Source organism: Archocentrus centrarchus, chromosome 16 (genome assembly GCF_007364275.1).
Source record: "Archocentrus centrarchus isolate MPI-CPG fArcCen1 chromosome 16, fArcCen1, whole genome shotgun sequence".
NCBI classification, from domain to species: Eukaryota; Metazoa; Chordata; class Actinopteri; order Cichliformes; family Cichlidae; genus Archocentrus; species Archocentrus centrarchus.
This window is the reverse complement of record NC_044361.1, coordinates 21,802,977-21,822,100: the sequence shown is the minus strand read 5'-3', so window position 1 is coordinate 21,822,100 and position 19,124 is coordinate 21,802,977. Positions and strand designations below refer to the sequence as shown.

General features: G+C 42.6%; 1 protein-coding gene across 1 annotated transcript in view; it reads left to right on the top strand.

Annotated features, from left to right (window-relative positions):
- Positions 1 to 19,124, top strand: part of creb5b (cAMP responsive element binding protein 5b) — a 41,463-nt gene that overhangs the window by 14,950 nt on the left and 7,389 nt on the right. Inside the window, 2 exon segments of the mRNA XM_030750872.1 lie at positions 9,982 to 10,108; positions 11,473 to 11,583. Of these exon segments, the coding sequence (XP_030606732.1) occupies positions 9,982 to 10,108; positions 11,473 to 11,583 (238 nt within the window).

The window sequence follows — 19,124 nt, the reverse complement described above, 5'->3', positions numbered from 1 at the left end:
AAAACATCAGCAGGGTAAAGTCAAGTAACAGGTACAAACAGGTTTTATGAAACTTGCAACAGAGAGAGGCATTTTTTTTCCTTTTGTGCCTGACACAAAGCAGGAGTTGAGCACTGCTGAGAATTGATGACAGAATGAAAATTGTCTGACAAGTGCGGTGATCTTTGGGGATTCTCTCACCTCGAGTGTGCCCCCGTTATAGTGACAGCCTCGGTCTCGTCCTGGTCCCAGTGTTTCTGTGCCAGCTGTCAACCTCCCCACCCCCACCCCCCATTGTTTCTAAGGCAATGTCAATGTTTCATTACATTTGGAGCAGTGTGTGTGGGACTTGCGATTTGTGTTTTGCTGTTCATTCAGTGTTGTCCCATAGCTGAGCATGCCAAAGAGGGTCCCAGAGGACAAGATGAAGTCATTGTTGAAGCCTAAGCCTTGACTGCTTTTTCACCGGTTTAGCATTTCATGTTCTAAAATAGTTCTTTTCACAGTATGGGAATGGCGGCCACCTTAGAACTCTGCTTCTCTGGTACCTTTGCAAATAGAGAAAACATATTAATTACAATCTGTGTGGTGTGCTACTTTGTCCTGATGGCCCATATGTGCACACTGTATGTAATGAGGTAGCATGGGGTATTGATTTTATACATTTTGTCATCTCTTTGAGTGTAATATCTTTCCCTCTGCTGCAGTTCTGTCTGAATATATTGGTAACATAACTGTTACACTATACACATGCACACAAACATTTATGTACTCTTTTTCCCTTATGAGGACACTCCACTGACCTCATTCATTCCTTGTGCTTTAACTCCAGCCACCTTCAAACCTGTGCCAGGGCTTTGTTACTGTAAACCAGGCCTGTGGCAAACTTGTTAGACATTGAGATGGCTCAGAGTTAGGCCCTGTGTTGAGGCTGCCTTGTGTAGATTTACAGCTTCGGGAGCTAGTGAATATTGGATGGGAGGCCCATCACTAAGTCTGACTGACACCCTGTCAGGCTCTTTGTTGAGGACAGGGATGGAATTTCAACCCCTTGGAGGAGCAGCAATCACTGCCAGTAACAGAGACGTTGTTGGGCCTGCTTCACCTGAGTTTACCTGTCATTGTGAACTCTTTACCTGACTCACCACTTCACTTTGCAGCCCTTTGTGACCACAAAGCCCTTACTGTTTTGTTTCAAGAGTGGTGGTGTTACTGTTTACTGCCATAAAATCGCAGCACTCAAAACTCAGAGCTGGTATGCCATGTGGTGGTGGTTGGCAACCACAGAATTGTACTGAAGTCCCAGCTGCAGTTATCTGCCACACATTATTTGAGGCAACCTCTGAGCAGCAATTGTATGGTCTGAAATTGCTGAGGCACCACTTGTTTAGTAGGATGGTGGAATCCTGACACATGAATAGGATGAGAATATTCACACAAGAGAAAACTGATCTGGAAAAGTTCACATCAGCAGGAAAATGGGCTGAGGAAACCCCTCCACTGAGAAGCAGAACTTCCACAGGAAGCCATTAAGGCTCACCATAGTCTCAGTGCACAGGGTCTCTCCACAGGAACTTCCTACATAGAGGGCATACTGGACACTTCACAGACTGGTGTACTCAGTCTGATCCAGAGTCCTGATACTATCCTGTTAAGTCACCAAAATTGTAGACCTCAGGATGTTTTGATTTACCATGTTTTTGTGAACAAGTCTATCATGTAAAACTAGAAGCACAATTAGGTTCCCGCTGTGTAAATCTTTGTGTTTGAGTTTAACCATAGTAACCTAAGAGACTATTAAAAAACAGTTATCCTTGTCAAAAATGGTAAAGGTTGTGTATGTGATCATTGTAGGTCTATAAATCTTTTAGTATCAACATACTTTATGGAGCTCTGTGGTAAATATGTCTCTAAATGAGACAAAATCACCAAACAAAATCAGTTTAATCTCACTTCCATCTGCTTCTTCGGGTTGTTCCTCAGCTCTGCTGAGTGCACAGCATGAGCATCCAATGAATTAGGATAACAAGTCATTTTCATTGCTCCACAATGTTTACTAAAGAGCTTTGAGGCTTGGAATCAATTAGGATTGGCTTTCCTCAAGTCCATTTACTTTAGGATTGAGCTAGGCCTGCAGCTGTGAAACCTGAGGACCTCTCGCGCTCTCTCTTTTTCTCTCCCTCCCTAACGCTCCGACTCCTTAAAGAAGGTCTTGGGGGAGCTGCACTGACACAAACCAGCGTTAAAACCAGGCATAAGAAACAGCCAGCAGATCTTAATGTCACGGCTATCATTATCATACGAAGTGAAGCGGTGTCCAACTGTTCTGAATACGCTCTGCTTTTCAATTATAAACATCTGGTGCTGAGTTATGTCAGAGTTAAATGCGTTGGACATTACTAGTCAACCATGTGAGATACAACATTTTGTGGAAACCTCAACCTTTTCACTTGTAAGTGGAGCTCTCTGCGTGGATGGGTGTGGGCACAAGGCATTAAAAAATGACATTCTTCTATTTTGGCTCCACAGAGGAATTCAGCCCAGTTGTTTCCATTACATAGCACAATCAACCTGAATGCATCTGTGTTAAGCGAATTCAGTACAGATGTGGCAAATTTCATCATCAGTGTATGATAATGTAGTATTTAAATATTTCTCTCAATTTTTTTAAATATACAAAACAGGTGCTTTTATTAAACGAAAAGACTTCTATAATAGTTTTAATGGGTAACCTATTAAAGTGCAAGGTTAGACTGTATGACCTTATGAGATGCATCCCTCAAAACCACTAACTGTTGTCAGGCATTGTTGGTTTTCACCATTTGACCAAGAAGTTTGTCAATTTTTCTTTAATTTTCAAAACAAAATTTTGTCTCGCTTTATTATTGTCTAAATATGACATTAACCATGTCAACTTTAAAACAGCCAGAAAGACTATTTGCTTTTTTTTAAATTATAGATTTATCTTTAAACCTATACATCTATTATTTGTGGTGTCCCACCCTGGGTGTACTGTGTGCAACTTGTAAGTTTGGCTGTCACATTGTGCACAGCTTTGAAGGAAGTCAATTTGTGGTTGCATTTCCCATGCTGCTTTAAATGCACAATATTTTCACACCTTCAGCACCCATCTACTTGTGGTCCTTGTTTTTGCCTTAAAGGGAAGTAGCACAAATAGATGTTGGTTTTCGTGCCTTCTTAACAGCAGTGTTTCATGCAAAGTGTAGAGTGATATATTCACTTCCTGTGTTTTTGCAAGATTTGCTAGTGTGTGGATTGATCATGAAGGACCACTGAGTAGAAGATTTGCTTAATGATATCTTAAGTTAATGATATCTACAATTCAATCTATTAAAATCTATGAAATGACAAAGTACATTTGCATTTCTTTTTGCTTGCAAATGATTATGATCATCATATTAGTCCATGTTCATTGTCAGATATAATTGCACTTTATTAAAACTTTGTAGCTAATGAACACTTTTTTGAGAATAGACATAATGCAATACATGTGTAAACACAATCTATGTGTACTCTTTCACATAACTTAATACTCACTAGTTCATGCAGTCATACTATACTGAATTAATATTGATACAGTGGTGCTGATAAGTGTTTCATGATATGTACTGCATATCACATAGATTGCAGAATACCTCTTCCTATGCCTGTAATAACACAGTGGTCCTGTTTTCTAAATGCACTGTGCTGGTGCGAGAGCATAGAGAGGATGTTATGGGGCTGTCTGTGGATAAAGTTTGACCTTGTGAACTTCACAATTTAAACAAAATGTCTTTTATTATTGTTTATGATTAGATTGCATTCACAAAGTTGTGATAAGGAGGGAGTTCTGTCCTCAGTGCATGAGTGTGTGACCTCTGCAGAAAGCTTAAGTTGTCCTCATGCTACAACTTGACAAATGTTAGTTCTCCACAAAAAAACAGGGTTCTTTATACAGGGCTCTGTATAAATTGTAGGGCTAATGCAAATAGAGAGGAAGGAGGCGGACAGAAGAGAAAACTGGTAAGGAAAGGTACAGACAAATAAAGCTTGAACTATGCAATCAATTAAAAAAAATGAAATGAGAAAAAGAAAGAGAGAGAGAAAGCAGGATGTACATCTGACCTGAATTAAGATGAGCTCATTGTGTACTGAAGTGGGTTTAATAGTGCGTTTGTAGAGGAACGCCCAGACTCTGTTCCCTCTCATTCCAGCGGGTCTGTGTCATCCCTGCCCTGGGGCCACCACACATGCAGGCTCCTGCACAAGCAACTCACACACAGGGATGTGCCTCAGAGCTCTGGGGAGCACAGGGATCACAATGTAGGGAAGTGTGGAAAAGAGGGATCAGAGGTGGACAGAGCAGAGGAAGAATGGGATCAGAGGTGGATGGAGGAGAGGAAGAAGGTATTAGGAGTTATAGATGGAGGAGAGGAAATGACAAATCATGAGGGTGCAGGGGAGAGAATGAAGGGGGCATCAGATGGAGAGGACATGCATTTTGCTGGATGGTGGCTAGACGGGTAGAGGCGAGCATATGTCTACAAAAGGAGAGGAAACGATAGAACATGGCATCAGAAGAATGAGGGTGTGGGATAATGTGCTGAGATTCTGAAAGCGAAGGGAAGATGGAAAGCTGAATGAAAGATGAGAGTGATAGAAGACAGAAATCAGGTGGAAGGATGTAAGGAACATAAGTTGGCTAAGGAGGGAAGGTATAAGCGTGCTAATAAATAGCCAAGTTTTAGTAGATGAAAAGAGAGAAAGATGAAGTATGACTGAAAGTGAAAGGGGCTGTTTATGCCAAATGTTACAGCACCAGTCAGGTGCTGCTGACAGATCGTGGGGTAGCTTGTAACAAGATGACACATTAGTTGCTGAAGAGTTTTTCCGACTCACCGCCGATATGAATGTACTGACATGCTTTCGTTTAAAATGAAAGCCAACCCATCTTTGCTCTCCTCGGCCAAGAGCATCTGATGAATCAAAACAGTATCATATTTGGTGACTAAATACCGCAGCACTCACACTAATTTGCTCCAGAGTGTCATTCCCCACCATTCCTAAACTGTGCTTTGGCATGCCTTAACTTGAGGCACCCTAATGCGAGGACACCCCAGCCCAGATCCATTCCAGTGAAGCACCCCCCCCCAGCATCCGTCCCTTCTCTAGCGCACTAATAAAAGTCAGCCTGTGTCGTAACCCATTATGGCTGATTTATTTGATCAGATTCGTATTATTTCCTCAGTCCAAACCCCATGGCACTCTCCTCCCACCAGTGATTAAAGGCAGTAAATCAGGGGCAGGTCCTGTGTAGTGTTTACTCAGAGAGCCAGGCAGCTGCAAGCTGTTTGAGGCCCTTGTTTCTCCTGGTGTTTACCTCCGTTCCCATGGTGACTGCACCACCATCTCCCAAACGTCTGGAACTTGGCCCTGGGCTGTTTTGGTTACGTTCGAAAGTTTTTAGCTGCTGTGTCTACCCAGAGCTTGCAGTGACTTCACCCAGCAAGGAGTGAGTGCAGTGATGTTGGACTGAGTTGAGGAGGGAAAGAGAGGGAAAAGTGAGAGGAGGATAGGAGGGAGGGACAAAATCTGGGGGTAGGCAGGCACAGGATGGGGGGAGGGTGAAAAACCAAGAACATTACATCATTGCTGGAGCCGAGTCAGAAAGGGAAGGATATGAGTCAGTGGACTGACTGCGCCTCTCTCCCTCTATCCTTCTCTCTGTTGGGTGGGAGCCAAGTTCCTTGTGTTAAAGTCCCCAGTATTTGAGTTGGAGTTGGGACTGTAGGGATTGGGACAGTAAAGCTCAGTGTGCCTGCAAGATTTGTTGGTTAGTGCAAGTAGATCAGAGGGGCTTGATTTTAGGTGTGCACACCACGAGTGGCCGGTGGTGGAGTAAAATATCAGAATAATGTAGAGAACTAGAAATGAGAGAGCAAAATAAGTAAAAGAGGCATAAAGAGGGATGAAAGTCTACTAATGACGTCATGGTGGAGTAAAGATGGGTGGGTTTGGGCGGCGGCGGCGGCGGTGGTGGTGGTTCTTGGGTGGGGAATTGTGGAGGAGAGCTGGGCTGAGAGCGAGGCACTCAGTAATGTGAGAGCGCAGGGTCAGAACTGCAGAGTGTCTACCTGCTCTCCCCTGGGGCCCACAGCCCAGGCTATTATCAGTCCCCTCAGTGGAGCCGAGCCTGTCATTATTCACTCACACACACACACACACACACACACACACACACACACACACACACACACACACACACACACACACACAGACACACACAGACACACACTCACAGACACACACAGACACACACTCACAGACACACACTCACACGCACATTCACATGTGGCTTAATGAACATTCACACCCTCACATATGCACTTATTCACATAAAAACACTTTGAACAGGCTTATGTAAATACACAAAGCAGAAGCAAGCTCATAAAATAAAGAACATTGCTTATTTTTAAAACTCACTATACTGTATATGGATAGTAGAAATAGTGGACCTGAATTAATGCATTGCTGACACTGTACTGTATTGTTATCATAAAATGCATTGTTTTGTAGAGCATAGTCTTTATCAGTGTGAAAAAAAAGAATAAAGGATTCAATCTGTAAAAATGCATGCAGAAAGGACAGAACAAGTACCCAAAACACGATATTACGTGTGCAGATTTAATCGGAAGCAGGAAAACTTTCATTTTAAGATGCTGGAAAAAGCTAGAAAAACAAGTTCACCTGTTTAGCAGAATCACTGTTGGGGAGGTTTCTGTCAGTCGACCAACCAGCTAAGGTTTCAGTGGTATTAAAACTGTAACACATATTAAAAATAGCCATCGTGTTCACGTCATCAAGTAAGTCATGTTTCTTCTAGATTCTTGCATTCACTATTAGTGGCTTTTTGTCAGCTGTCTGAAATGCCTTTATTTGTCGGCAGAGTCAGCACAAAGCTGCGTTAATCCCCCGAGGAAGTGCTGTCAGATGTTAGTGTTGTTTTTTTCTTCCCGCTGGACAAGCTGGGTGTGTTTCGGTGTGTGTGTGTGTGTGTGTGTGTGTGGTCGTGATGGACACAGCGTTCGTTGTAGCGTTTCTAACAGACAGGTGCAGAAGTACAACCTGTACAGTCTTCAAAGGAGCCTTTATTCCCTAGAAAGCGAAAGCCTGACAGAGCCTGTGCGCATTATTTTAATGTTCTTGTTTATTATGTAGTGTCCAGGACTGAGGATGAAGTATGATTAAAATCTGGCTAATTAATGTATCATTACCCTGGTGATAAAAGTACAAACATATTCTTTAGATAAAATACTGTTTGCTGAGTCGAATGGCACACATGACACATGTGGGAAAAGAAAGCAAATACGTTTGACACTTTTAGAGCAAAATGCTGTAAATGAGGATGTTTTGTTTAGGTAACTGACACATTATAATGAGATACAGACTTGTTTAAAGTTAATGTTTATTTTTTTACTTTAGTGTGGCTGAAAAATCTGGATCTGAATGAAAAATATAGTCATTAAGTAGTTGTAAAGAAAATTATGTAGTCTTCATCTACATAATCAACAGCATGTACTGGCATGTGACTGTTATTTCATCCTCCTGAATGCTGGCAGAGTCTAAACACCGAGGGAAACTGTTGATGTGGCTACACTGCATACCTCATTGTACTTTCATGAGTTTTCCCATGTGGAAATGTTTGAATTCGCCGTGTTGCTCAGATGTCATATGTGCTGTTAAATGAGTGTGATTGTGATAAATTGGGATGTTATACTGGCATGACACATAGTCAGGATGGTAATAGCCCTGTGTGTGTGCAGCAATCTAAAATGTCTGGGGCATAAATGCACATATTTAGGTCTGGAAAAATATAGGTATTTATTCAGGTGGTGGAACGTTTGCCCTGTTACCCCCCCTCCATTAGGCCATCACTCCTTCACCGCTCACTATTACCGTAATCCAGGCTGTGATGTGGTGAATTGATTATGTTAACCTGCTGAACACAGCTAACCTAAATGCTTCTTGTTTGTTGTAATTTCTTAATGCTTGGGGAAATGGAGCTTAAATAGCTGGTGAGTGGCAACGTTGATTGTGATGACACTGATAACTGGAGATTTATTGATTCTTCTGATTCAAGTGATTAAAGAATCGTGCGGTGAATGCTGCTTTTAGATGTAGGGACTAAATAATTGCTGCATTCATGTGGGTGTAGCAGCACCTTGCAGCTGGGAATTGTTGTTCTTAGAAGCGGGGATTTGGTGACAGTTGTATAAATGATGTCACCGTGTGCAGATGTATTGGTCTGGGTATTTGAATGGCCACGGCCTTGAGCCAGTGACTGAGACAGACAGGACTGCCGTCAATAGTTTAAGCTTAGTCTGGGCCTCTGTACATGTTATTTATTGACGCGGCCGTGAGTGTGGATAAGCCCGTTGGGCCGCACATGCTTTTGTGGTCACTGAAAGAGATTTTCCCCACAGGGCTTCCATGGCTTTAGCAGTTTCTAAATGCTATTCTCGTCACGTTCATCTCATGTGGTTGTTATGATAAATATTATTCATTTATCATCACCAAAATCATTATTCATCCATCTCACTGCGGAAACCGTACTTGTGTAAAGTATATCTAAAAACTCCCGGGATGATTAAAGTGCAGCATGAAAACAGGTTCGCTCACTGTTTGTAGCTGTAGAAACAAGAACAAACTAAAAGCGAAAGAGCTCGGGGAAAACATTTTCTCTGGAATAACAGATGTGAAGTGAATGTAATGTTAAATTTGCTTTTTAACGTGTATGAGTAAATTTCCTTAGACAATCCCAGTTTGTAGAATTACAATAATACAAGTTTTTTTTTTTTTTGGCGTGTGCTCTTTCAGCTCAGGGCTTTCCGAGAACACGACACTACAGCCAACATGCACATTTGTAAAGTGATTACGCTTTTAACCCAAAATACAAAAGCTGAAAATGATTCATGTTGCGTGCAGACACTTTGAAACGATTCCCCGTTCTTGAAATCTTTTGATGTAACCACCAACATTTTCTCTCAGTGTCTGTGACAGAGTCAGCCCCCTCAAGTCTAAAGGATAGGTTTGATGAAGTTTCTTTATTATTGCTAAGTGTGATTAACTGTTTCCATTAGGTCACAGACCCTTAATTTTTTAAAAACACATCAGTGAGCCACACAGTTGGATCAGGGGATTGCTGTAAATATCTAATCCCCTAAATTGTGAAGTCCCCAATATTTGTAGTGTATGGTCATTTTATTAAATTATACTCATGACATAGTGAAAGTAAAAGTTTGTGAATCATTTTTTGATGTTCATGTCCTCAGAGCGAGTGAGCCTCACTAACCGTGTCAGCGGATAATCAATATCTCTTTAGCAACTTAAACTTTTACAGATGTGCTTGTGAAGGCGACTTGACCTGTAATGTATTGTTTGTTTTTTTCCTGTTGTCGTGCATGTTATTTTCTGCTTCGGATGGAGCTTTTGCATGATTTCACGGTTAAAACTTGTTTCTGTCTGATTGTTGAAACACATCCTACTTGGCTTTAAACACTGTGTGTCTGGACTTATGCTAAGAATTTATTACAACACCTAATTTGTAAGGAACATATAAATAATAAATGGTTTATTACACACTATAATGTATAATACAATTATATATTCATTCACTGAAGCATAGAAAGAACCAAGAATTAACCCCAAAATACCCCTTCTATGTATAACAACAGTTCATAAATGTTTTATTGCAAACTGTAGGGCTTTTTAACTTAACCAGCATTGAATACACTAAAAAGTGATGTCATACTACATTATCAGTTCTTTCTTTATTATATGTTTTCATTTTTGTTTTCAATTTTGAATGCTTATAGGAGACGTCAAAATTAGCACCATAATTGATGCTGGGTTTGGTGCATGTGTATGAAACAACAAAGAATAATACTCGTAAATTATCTGTAGCAGGACCAGTCCTAAAGCTCCTTGTCTGTGCCTTTTTAGGCCTGTCCCCGGCTCTCTGTCCTCACTACTGCACCTACGAAACAGACAGAGGCAGCCTCTGCCAGCCTCCATGCCTGGAACTCTGCCAGACCCAACCATGCCTGGCTCCTCTGCTGTGTTGATGCCTGTGAGTACCACAACGGATTACAGAGCATATTCACTTACAGAGGCGCTCACACACGCAGAAATCGGCTCAGTTACTCGTGCGATGACAGTGTAATGTACGTTCTGACTGAACACAAATGATGTTGGTGTGCAGTTTTGAATATGAGTTTAGAATATAAATTTTACTACAGTTAACCCAGCAAATTCAGAAGAGTCACATTTTGTAACAGGAAATGATAACATAGCGAAAGGTTCTCCTATCAGGATAGCAGTGATATAACATATGTTCTCATTGTAACACAAGACAGCCCTTTTTATGGTGTGGAAAAATCCTTCCCATGTTTATTAAATTAAGAGCTAAGTGATTTTTGGGGAGATTGACAGTTCAGGAAAGGGGTGCAGGTTTGGGTGATATTTTTACACAAAACACACTTACTACAATTAAGGTTGTGTGTCAGGTTCTAGACCTAAGTCTCTGTGGACGAGCAAGAGGGGAGGGGAAGGGAAGGGAAGGGAAGAGGGGTCCAGGCGGGGGAGGGGGTGGGGGTGAGTGGGGCCATGCCTCATGGAGACCACCACATCATCCAAACTTGAGCAGCTGGGAGGCCACTTCAGCTTACACACACACATGCATGCAGATGTTCAAGCAAACATTTTTTCTTTCCTGCTTACACCGCATGTCGAACACCACTCACCTCTTACCCCTGTCAGCTCACCCAGCTGATTCCTTCACAGTCAGGTCGGCGGTGACACATGACCATACTGTCCAGGTCAGAGGCAGGTATTAAGCACATACTCATGAGGACCAATTCTTATACATTTGTAATTTACATCATTATTGAAACAACCTTCAGCTAGACTACTTTGATGTGTTAGTCTGACAGACTACTGTTAGTAATACACACACACACACACACACACAACACACACACACACACACACACACACACACACAGACACACGCACACACACACACACAGACACACACACACCCACCCACACACACACCACACACACACACACACAAACACCCATTGCCCAGCTTCCTGTGTTAAGTCCCTGCGTGCTGGCTTCCTGTTTTGGGTCAGCTCCAGTTATCATCACACAGAGCTGTGCACAGGGCAGCCTGTCATATGAAATCAGGTTCTCATATGCTCTCATCTCATGCTCCACAGCCTCAGAGGATAGGTCTCGCACTTAAAATGCTAAAGTTTTTTGGTTTTATGTGTTAGAAAGGAGTGATTGCATCTAATTGGGACATAAAAAATCCCTATACATAGCATAAATAGTACAGGATGATTGATACTTTATTGATATGTGTTGGGGAGTTTAAATAAAGCCTTGTTTACACATGCATGACTGTTCTCATATTGTTGTAATCTTCAGATGGAGAGACAAATGTCCATGGGCTCCAGTATGATGGGCATGCAAAGCCCTGCCCACAGCAACTCCTGCTCCTCCACTCACATTCCCTCCATTCACTCAGAGGCCAAACTGGTGAGTATATGCAAGCATTCACATGCATACATACACTTTATGCACACACACACTTTATGCACACACACACACACACACACACACACACACACACACACACACACACACACACACACACACACACACACACACACACACAAGCTCAAAGTGTTGCAACCTTCTTTTCCACTGGGCTCTGCCAGCAAAGCTGCACTCTTAGGCCTGTGTGGATTTCATCATTTGGTGTGTAATCAAAGCTGTGTCTGAACCTGCCAGTGCAGCACTGGAGACTCTGGCAGGAATAAAGGGCCCTTTATGTGGTTGTGGCTCGGCTGCCCACCAACTGCCTGATGTATATCTTAATGTACAGAACATGTTCTGTAGGTCCTGCAACTTGTTAGCACTAGTTTAACACAGCAGGGAAAAAATCAAATGACCTCATCCTTCACAAAGCATTTAGTTATAGAAGTGGGAATGAGATGTAGGGACAGGTTTTGAAAGTTAAAGAAGTTTAAAGATTGGCTGGCAGATGAAAAAAATGCAAAAAAGAAAGAGTCTTTTCCACTGTTCTTGTCTTTGCATGCTGGTACTGTTGCAGCACTAGCGCTAGTGAATGACAGTGCACCTCTGATTAATGTAAAATAGCTAAACAGTTACAGTTAAGGTGATATGAATTGATTAATGCTTCAGCAACATGCTCAACTGCTAACATTTGTTTTAAAAATAAATAACTGGAGTGTCATGATATGGATATCAAAAAAAAAAAATTACAAACCATTATGAGAAGCATTGGCTGCTCTTTGTGTTTGGAAAGGTTCATAGATAGCTGAGTTTGCTGGAGAGAAACATCTTGGAGAGGCACAGAGAGAGAGAGGTAGCAGAGGTCATTAGAAGAGTTATTGGTCTGATAGAGGAGAGCGGGAGCAGTCCCAGGGCATTTAATTCTCCCTCTTCCTCCCATTCTCTCAAGATTGATCGCCTTTGTAGTCTTTTGAATCTCTTCAACCGTTCCTATGGTAACACACTAGGGTAACACAATATTAGTGTATTAGGCTTATCTCTCCTCTGGCCATCATCCAGACACGTCTTACTCTTTTTTTCTCCTCCTATCTGTGTAATTGAATTGTAAATGCTCCGTTAGGCCTCCCATAAACATATGCAGCCACTAAATGGCTGCAGGCCCCCTAACCATGCAACTTTCTGGTTAGTTGGCCATTCAGGCACGAGGCACAGCAACCAAATGTGTATCAATTGAGATTCTGCTCCCTGATGTCTGAACACAACTGATGGAATTCCATGATTGTGGACAGAAAGTGAGAGACTAATTGTGTTATCCGGGTGTGATCTCCAGCGTGGGTTTCATAAGCATAGACGGGGTCTCTAATGTCTGCAATATCCTCGCCCGGGCCTGGTCGATAAATACGGCCTCACTATCGGATAACTGGGCCATGATCAGGCCCATGTGTCCCCTGCGACGATCTCAATCCGGCTCTAATCGCATTACCCCGACCATGTTGACTTTCCGCCAATGGGAAATCTTCGCACTGTAACCCCACACCTTGGAGGAACGGACCTGGATGCACTCTTTGTGCTCAACGTTTACATTGTGAGAGCAGAGAAGGGGATTGAGTGGGACTTTGATAGACATGAAGGAAATAGATAGACAAGCAGAATGAGCAAGGGAGTTGAAAGGCGAGTAAAAATATTGATATTCTGCAAGATCGAACAATGAAGGCGAGGGAGAAATTAGAAGAATTCTTTGTGAAAACTAGGACTAGTTTCCTTTGTCTTTCCCCAGTTTGTGCTTACATGTATGCCCATATGGGTGAGCTTGTAGTTGTTTGATATTTTGTAGTAACCGGAGGCACTGGTAGCGGGATCATCCCTCCCCTGTCAGAGAAAGCGTGCCCTGAGCCTGGGCTAATGAAGGCTAATTGATTTTGTGGTGGGCCAGAGCAGTAGGGAGGCCTGTCTCTGGTGTAAATAGTTAATGAGCCAAAGGACTGCTGTGGCCCCTTGGGGACTCATATCTTGCTCTGAGCTCTCTGTTTGTGCTCTTTGGGCTAAAGACTGTATCTGCATCAGTGCCCATCTTTGTTCTCCTAATTTTCTCCTTAAGTGCCATCATTTAAGTGGTATAGCAAAGCCTGATGGTGGAATAATTGATATGTATTTTTTTTCTTAATGCTTTTAGTTTGTTGCCTGGGAGGGTTGCTGAGATTGGAATGTTTTAGCTCAAGTGTTTTTTTTTTCCTTCTTGTTGTGGAGGAGTGGGTGCTCTTGGTGCCGGGTGTGGTTGAATTCTGCTCTGTTGTGGTCTGGGGAATTGAATAGTGAGTGTTGTGTGCTGGAGGTTGTGGGATAGTTGACCCTCACAGCGTGGAGGAAACGCAGTAGAGAGGAGGCCAAGTTCCACAGTACGCCGGCCAAAGCATTACATCACCACTCCTTGCAAACAGTTGCGTGCATACGCACGCACACACACACACACACACACCACACACACACACACACACACACACACACACACACACACACACACACATACATGTGCATGGACCAATTCTGTGGCATCTTACTTGTACAAACAGCCACAAAATCATGCACACACGTGCAATCACACATGCATGCATAGACAGCCAACGTGTAACAACAAGTGACAGATGAGATGCATGCACAGAATCCATGCATGCTTATAAAGGAAGGTGAACAAACTGTCAAAACACTTGTAAACTCCCCACACACACCCACACACACACACATGCTCAAATTGTGGTATCTTCTTCACGTGATGAAAGATAATTGCTATAATTTTTCATCTGTAACGAGAAAAAAAACCCCAAACAGGCCCTTATCAAGTTTCCCCTAAAAACAAACTGAAGTCTATGAATGCCCGCTATGGCACACGGCTCATGTCAGTGGCACTGTTTTCAAAGTAGTGCACTTTGGCATTGTTTTCCTGTCTCTTTCAAATGAGTCCCATGCTTTCCACACATCCTGACTGCTTGCTAATTTCAGAAAGAGGGGCCTTGAAAAGGCTTTGTGCTGGTGTATGAAAACGTGTTATTTATTATCTCCCAATTATCTATTGTTTATATTGTTACTAAGGACAATAAATTTGTCACTAAGCATCAGGCTAGGTGCTGAGATTTTTATGTGGTAAACAATACTATATGTTCTTTCACTGCAGCCTGCTTGGCTGTGGAGCTGGCACTAGATTGGTGGATGACATAATTCCTGGCATGCTCTAAATATGCTCCTTTTTACTTGAAGTGGGGGAAAAAAAACAGTGCTTCTCTTAAAGAAACATTTCATAGCACACAGGAGGGCCAATAATCAAAGTATTTCTGGTGCACCAATGTTGCGTTTTCATTACATTTACACAAAAGTTGCCGAATTGCAACTAGCATTGGGATTAATAGGATTAAAGCTCAAGCTTCGAGCTAAACAGTGAACGTGTAGGAAAGAGTTGCATGTTTATTTTGCTCACAAATGCCAAGAAATTAAGACTTGTGAGGCAGCCACAGATGTTACAGTTTTCATCGCTGGCATGTTGTGATTGATAGAGTGATTACTTTAGTATAAAATCATTTGTAAGCAGTTAAACCATTAGCATACAGGGTAACCCTATTATGTGTTCCATTCATTTTCTTTCACCGTAGTAGGGGAGCACCTCTGGCGAAATCTCTTGTTGTGAGGAGGAGCAGTGCACACAATAGGAGTTTAACTACAGGTTTTGTGAGCAACATCTGTATGAATGGTGGCATTGTCAGAGTATGATGTCACTGAGCAGGGACGCTGAGCTAAGAGCACAGCTGAATTTGCAGGCTGCTTGAGTTAGCTCTAGAATGCATGTTCATTGTGTGTGTTTGTATGCATGCTCACGATTGTGTGTGTGTGTGTGTGTGTGTGTGTAAATGCCTTTTTTTTCAGTGCATTGGCACCCTGTCTGGTACTCATTGTTTGCTGAGCCACAACACATCTGTGGACAAAGTGGGCTAAAACAAACCATGAAGTCAGAGTTTGCATATGGTTTGTGATACAGTTCAGTTATATGCATATGTGTGGCTGTGAAGTCAAATAGGGACACAGCACAAAGGGCACATAGAGAGAAGATTAAATATTTTGGATGCAGTGAAAGTTTAGACGATAAAGTGTTTGTTTGTTTTTTAACCGCCCTCGAGGAGAGTCCTTTTAGCCGAGTGGAGTGTAAGGCAGGAGCTGCTGGATTAATGTGACTGCCAGTTTATCGGTGCTGGATATAAACTGGAGAGGGACCTCGGATTTTGTGCCATCGTGTCTGTCAGAAAAAAAGATTTAAAAGACAAGCTCACATAAATTTACATTCAAGTCTATTAGTTTACAGTTCTTTTAAGGTGTGAGTAAATTAATTTTTTTACATAACACTTTTTAAAAGCAAGGCTACAGAGCGCTTTACTATAGGAATAAAGAATAAAAAATGTTACAGCAGAAGACAGAGCACAGTTAAACATACAAAAAAAAACCCCTTTCAAATTGAAAAGTTTGTTGATGACTCAAGCACAGATGAATTTTGTAAATGTGAAAGGTCTTGAGTTGTATTTTAAAAAGTCCCAAATTTTTGAGTCTGAGAAATTGAGCTGTTAGAAAACAGCTACAGAGACACCTATGTTTGCATCCTCTCACTAAAATTAAACCAATACACGTTATAGCTCTGCTCATGTACCTTTGTTATTCACCCTTCTTGTGTTGTAATCCTTTGTCATCACCATAGTTTCTTTTATGGCCGCCATGGCTGCTTATACTAATGTGTTATATTTTGTATCAGTTCCACTTTGTTGTCGGTCCAATCAAACAGCTCATTTGTCATCGCTGTTCTTCATCTGTTGTTCTGTTTTCTAGAAGCAGCCAACCCTCTGCTTCCTTTTTTTACTCCAGCACCCACATGCCCAGTGTATGTGAATAAATGTGTTTGTGTAAATTGAGAGTAGTGCTTAAATGTCCTAAAATGCTCATCTGGGCAGAATATGGGTGTGAATACTTGTGCAAGGTACCACTAGCATGACTCATGGGACCTAAGGGGCCTAGCAGGGGTATAACATGTTTCTGGTTCATAATATACTCTGGAACAAGATCAGCAGACGTTATAGATGAGGAGGTAGTTTTGTGTGTGTGTGTGTGTGTGTGTGTGTGTGTGTGTGTGTGTGTGTGTGTGTGGTGTGTGTGTGTGTGTGCGCGCGCTTCTCTGTTCTTGTGTGTGGGTTGAGTTTTGGATCAAGAGTGGCATTGGTGGCACAGAGTGTCGCATCTGTTTGTCTTTGCATGACTGCTTGTTTTTTTAGGTGTGCTGATGGGTGGTGTATGTGAAGGCCATTTGGTTATGGTTCAGGGCCCGTGAATGGGACGGGACACAAGCTGAGCCAAGCTTGGGTAAACCAGCTGCCATCACCGCACGATCCAGACCGGACTGGTCCAGCCACCATTAGCTTTCCTGGAGCCTGAGCAAAAAAAACAAAACACTCACACCAAAATAACCTTCAAAATACCGAAGAGGTGATTGAAAGAAAGCCCAATAAAGCAATCAAACAAGTTAATGCTTAGAGTTTTAATCACTCCTGATTTCTCTGTGAGAGAAAAAAAATTATTTGCTTCTTGGAAATGTTGACATGTCGAAACACTAGTGGCTTCTCACGCCTCTGGGTGTATTAACAGTATGTGTAAAGAGGGACTATTTATTATCAGAGAACAAAAACTAAAACTCCAACCATGATGAAAAATTAGTGAGTGGCAACCATACTAGCGTTAGCGTTAACTGTCTTTGAAACTGTGTTTGATTCCAGTCACTTTTATCGACACAGTGACACATGATGCCTCTTTTAATGCTACAGCTTAAGAGTATGTTAGTGTTTAGCATTGTATTCATGCTCTGTCTGTCTCTCTCACTCAGGGGCATTGTCTGCATTCAAGATTGTGACACTGGGTGTAGTGATAACCATGTAGGCTGCACTCGAGCAGGGCTTTACAAGAGAGGGAACAGTGGGGATATGCAGACTGGAGTCAGAGGCCCATCCATTAACTTGACAGGCTGCAGAAGCTGCCAAGAGTATGAGCGCATGCTTTGGAGCACACTTCTCAGTGGGCGTGTGTCTTGCTGCACCCATACCGCCACGGTTCCTCCGAGCACCACCGGAACGTCTGGCCCTGGCAGAACAGTCAGTCTATGTCCATCTCCCTGTCTGTGTCTGGAACCACAGGGAAGCGCTGATCAACTTGGCCCAGAACCTGAGAGAGGAGAGAGGGGGCGATATTACAGCCCAGCACTCCCATCAGACTGTCTGCCTCACTGTTCCCTGAGGAAATCAGTTTAACAGTCCCCAGCTCTGGCAAGCAGAGGGAGAGGGGGGTGGAGGAAAGGGAAGAGGTGTGTGTAGAGTGTGTGTATGGAGTGAGAGAGAAAGAGAGAGAGAGAGAAGGGGGATGTTACTGCCTCTCTGGGTGAGAGGGAAATCTAATAAAATTGAACTAATGGGGGGTATGGGCTTTTTAGGGGACAGAGAGTGGGTTTGCAGGCAGGCACTGGTGGGTAATACTGGCGGTGGAGATGAGGAAGATGGAACAGGATCCTTGGAGTGCATGGCGAAGCAGCAGAGCCAAACTCATGCTTTCAGCTACAGATGGTGAACCCAGGTCGGGTTTAGAGTGCAAGGTAGGGGGGGCCGAGGCATATATAAAATACTCCCAGGAAAGTTACAGCTTTGATATATTATGCAATTAGAATACTGCGTGCTTTCTCACGATCACTGTGCTTGTCTGATGTTAACAAAAAGCTGACAGCGACAGACAGAAGCTTTAATGTTTCTCTGTGGACCCTAAATGTAAAGCGGAAGATCTCCATTTGAATCTTTGATCTTTTTGCAGTTGAACTATGACTCCACAGACTGATTAAATCTTTCAAACCTGCTGTAAGGCGCCAGAGGGCCACAGGTCCCCTGATAGTACAATGGTCCACTTTTAAGGGGAATAAAAGTGCTCACCCTGACCTCACTGGGTTTGATTTACCCATCCTAGGCAGGCGTAGTCTCCTCCCTTTGTACCTGCTTCGTGATCTTGCTTTCTCCTCCCAGGGTTAATAGACATGAAGTCATCTGGTGGGGAGAAACCTGAGTGTGTTCTCAGGATGTGCCCAGAGCACTCACAGGGACATCACTCAAAACCCCTGTGTCAGAGAGGAAGCAGCATTAATAAATATCATTAATGGATGATCACCTGGTATCCCTGAAACTACATAAATGACAGAGGCCTAAAAAAAGGAGAGGGAGTGGAGAGGTCAGGGGGCAAAGGTCTAAGAGGAGATAGCTCCCCTCTGGGCAAAAGATGGCTGAATCAGGGATGGTGGAAAATCAATAGCACTGCTACTTTCAGTGTACTGTCAGAATGCATGTATTTATGCTGCTACTTTAGAAAAATTATTGTGGAAGAAGCTGACCACTTTTTAATGGTGTCACAGAGACTTCATTTTCCTGTTGCATCTTTGCTGCATTCTTCGGATTTCCAACAGCAGCAGGGCAGACAGTGGTAGCTGC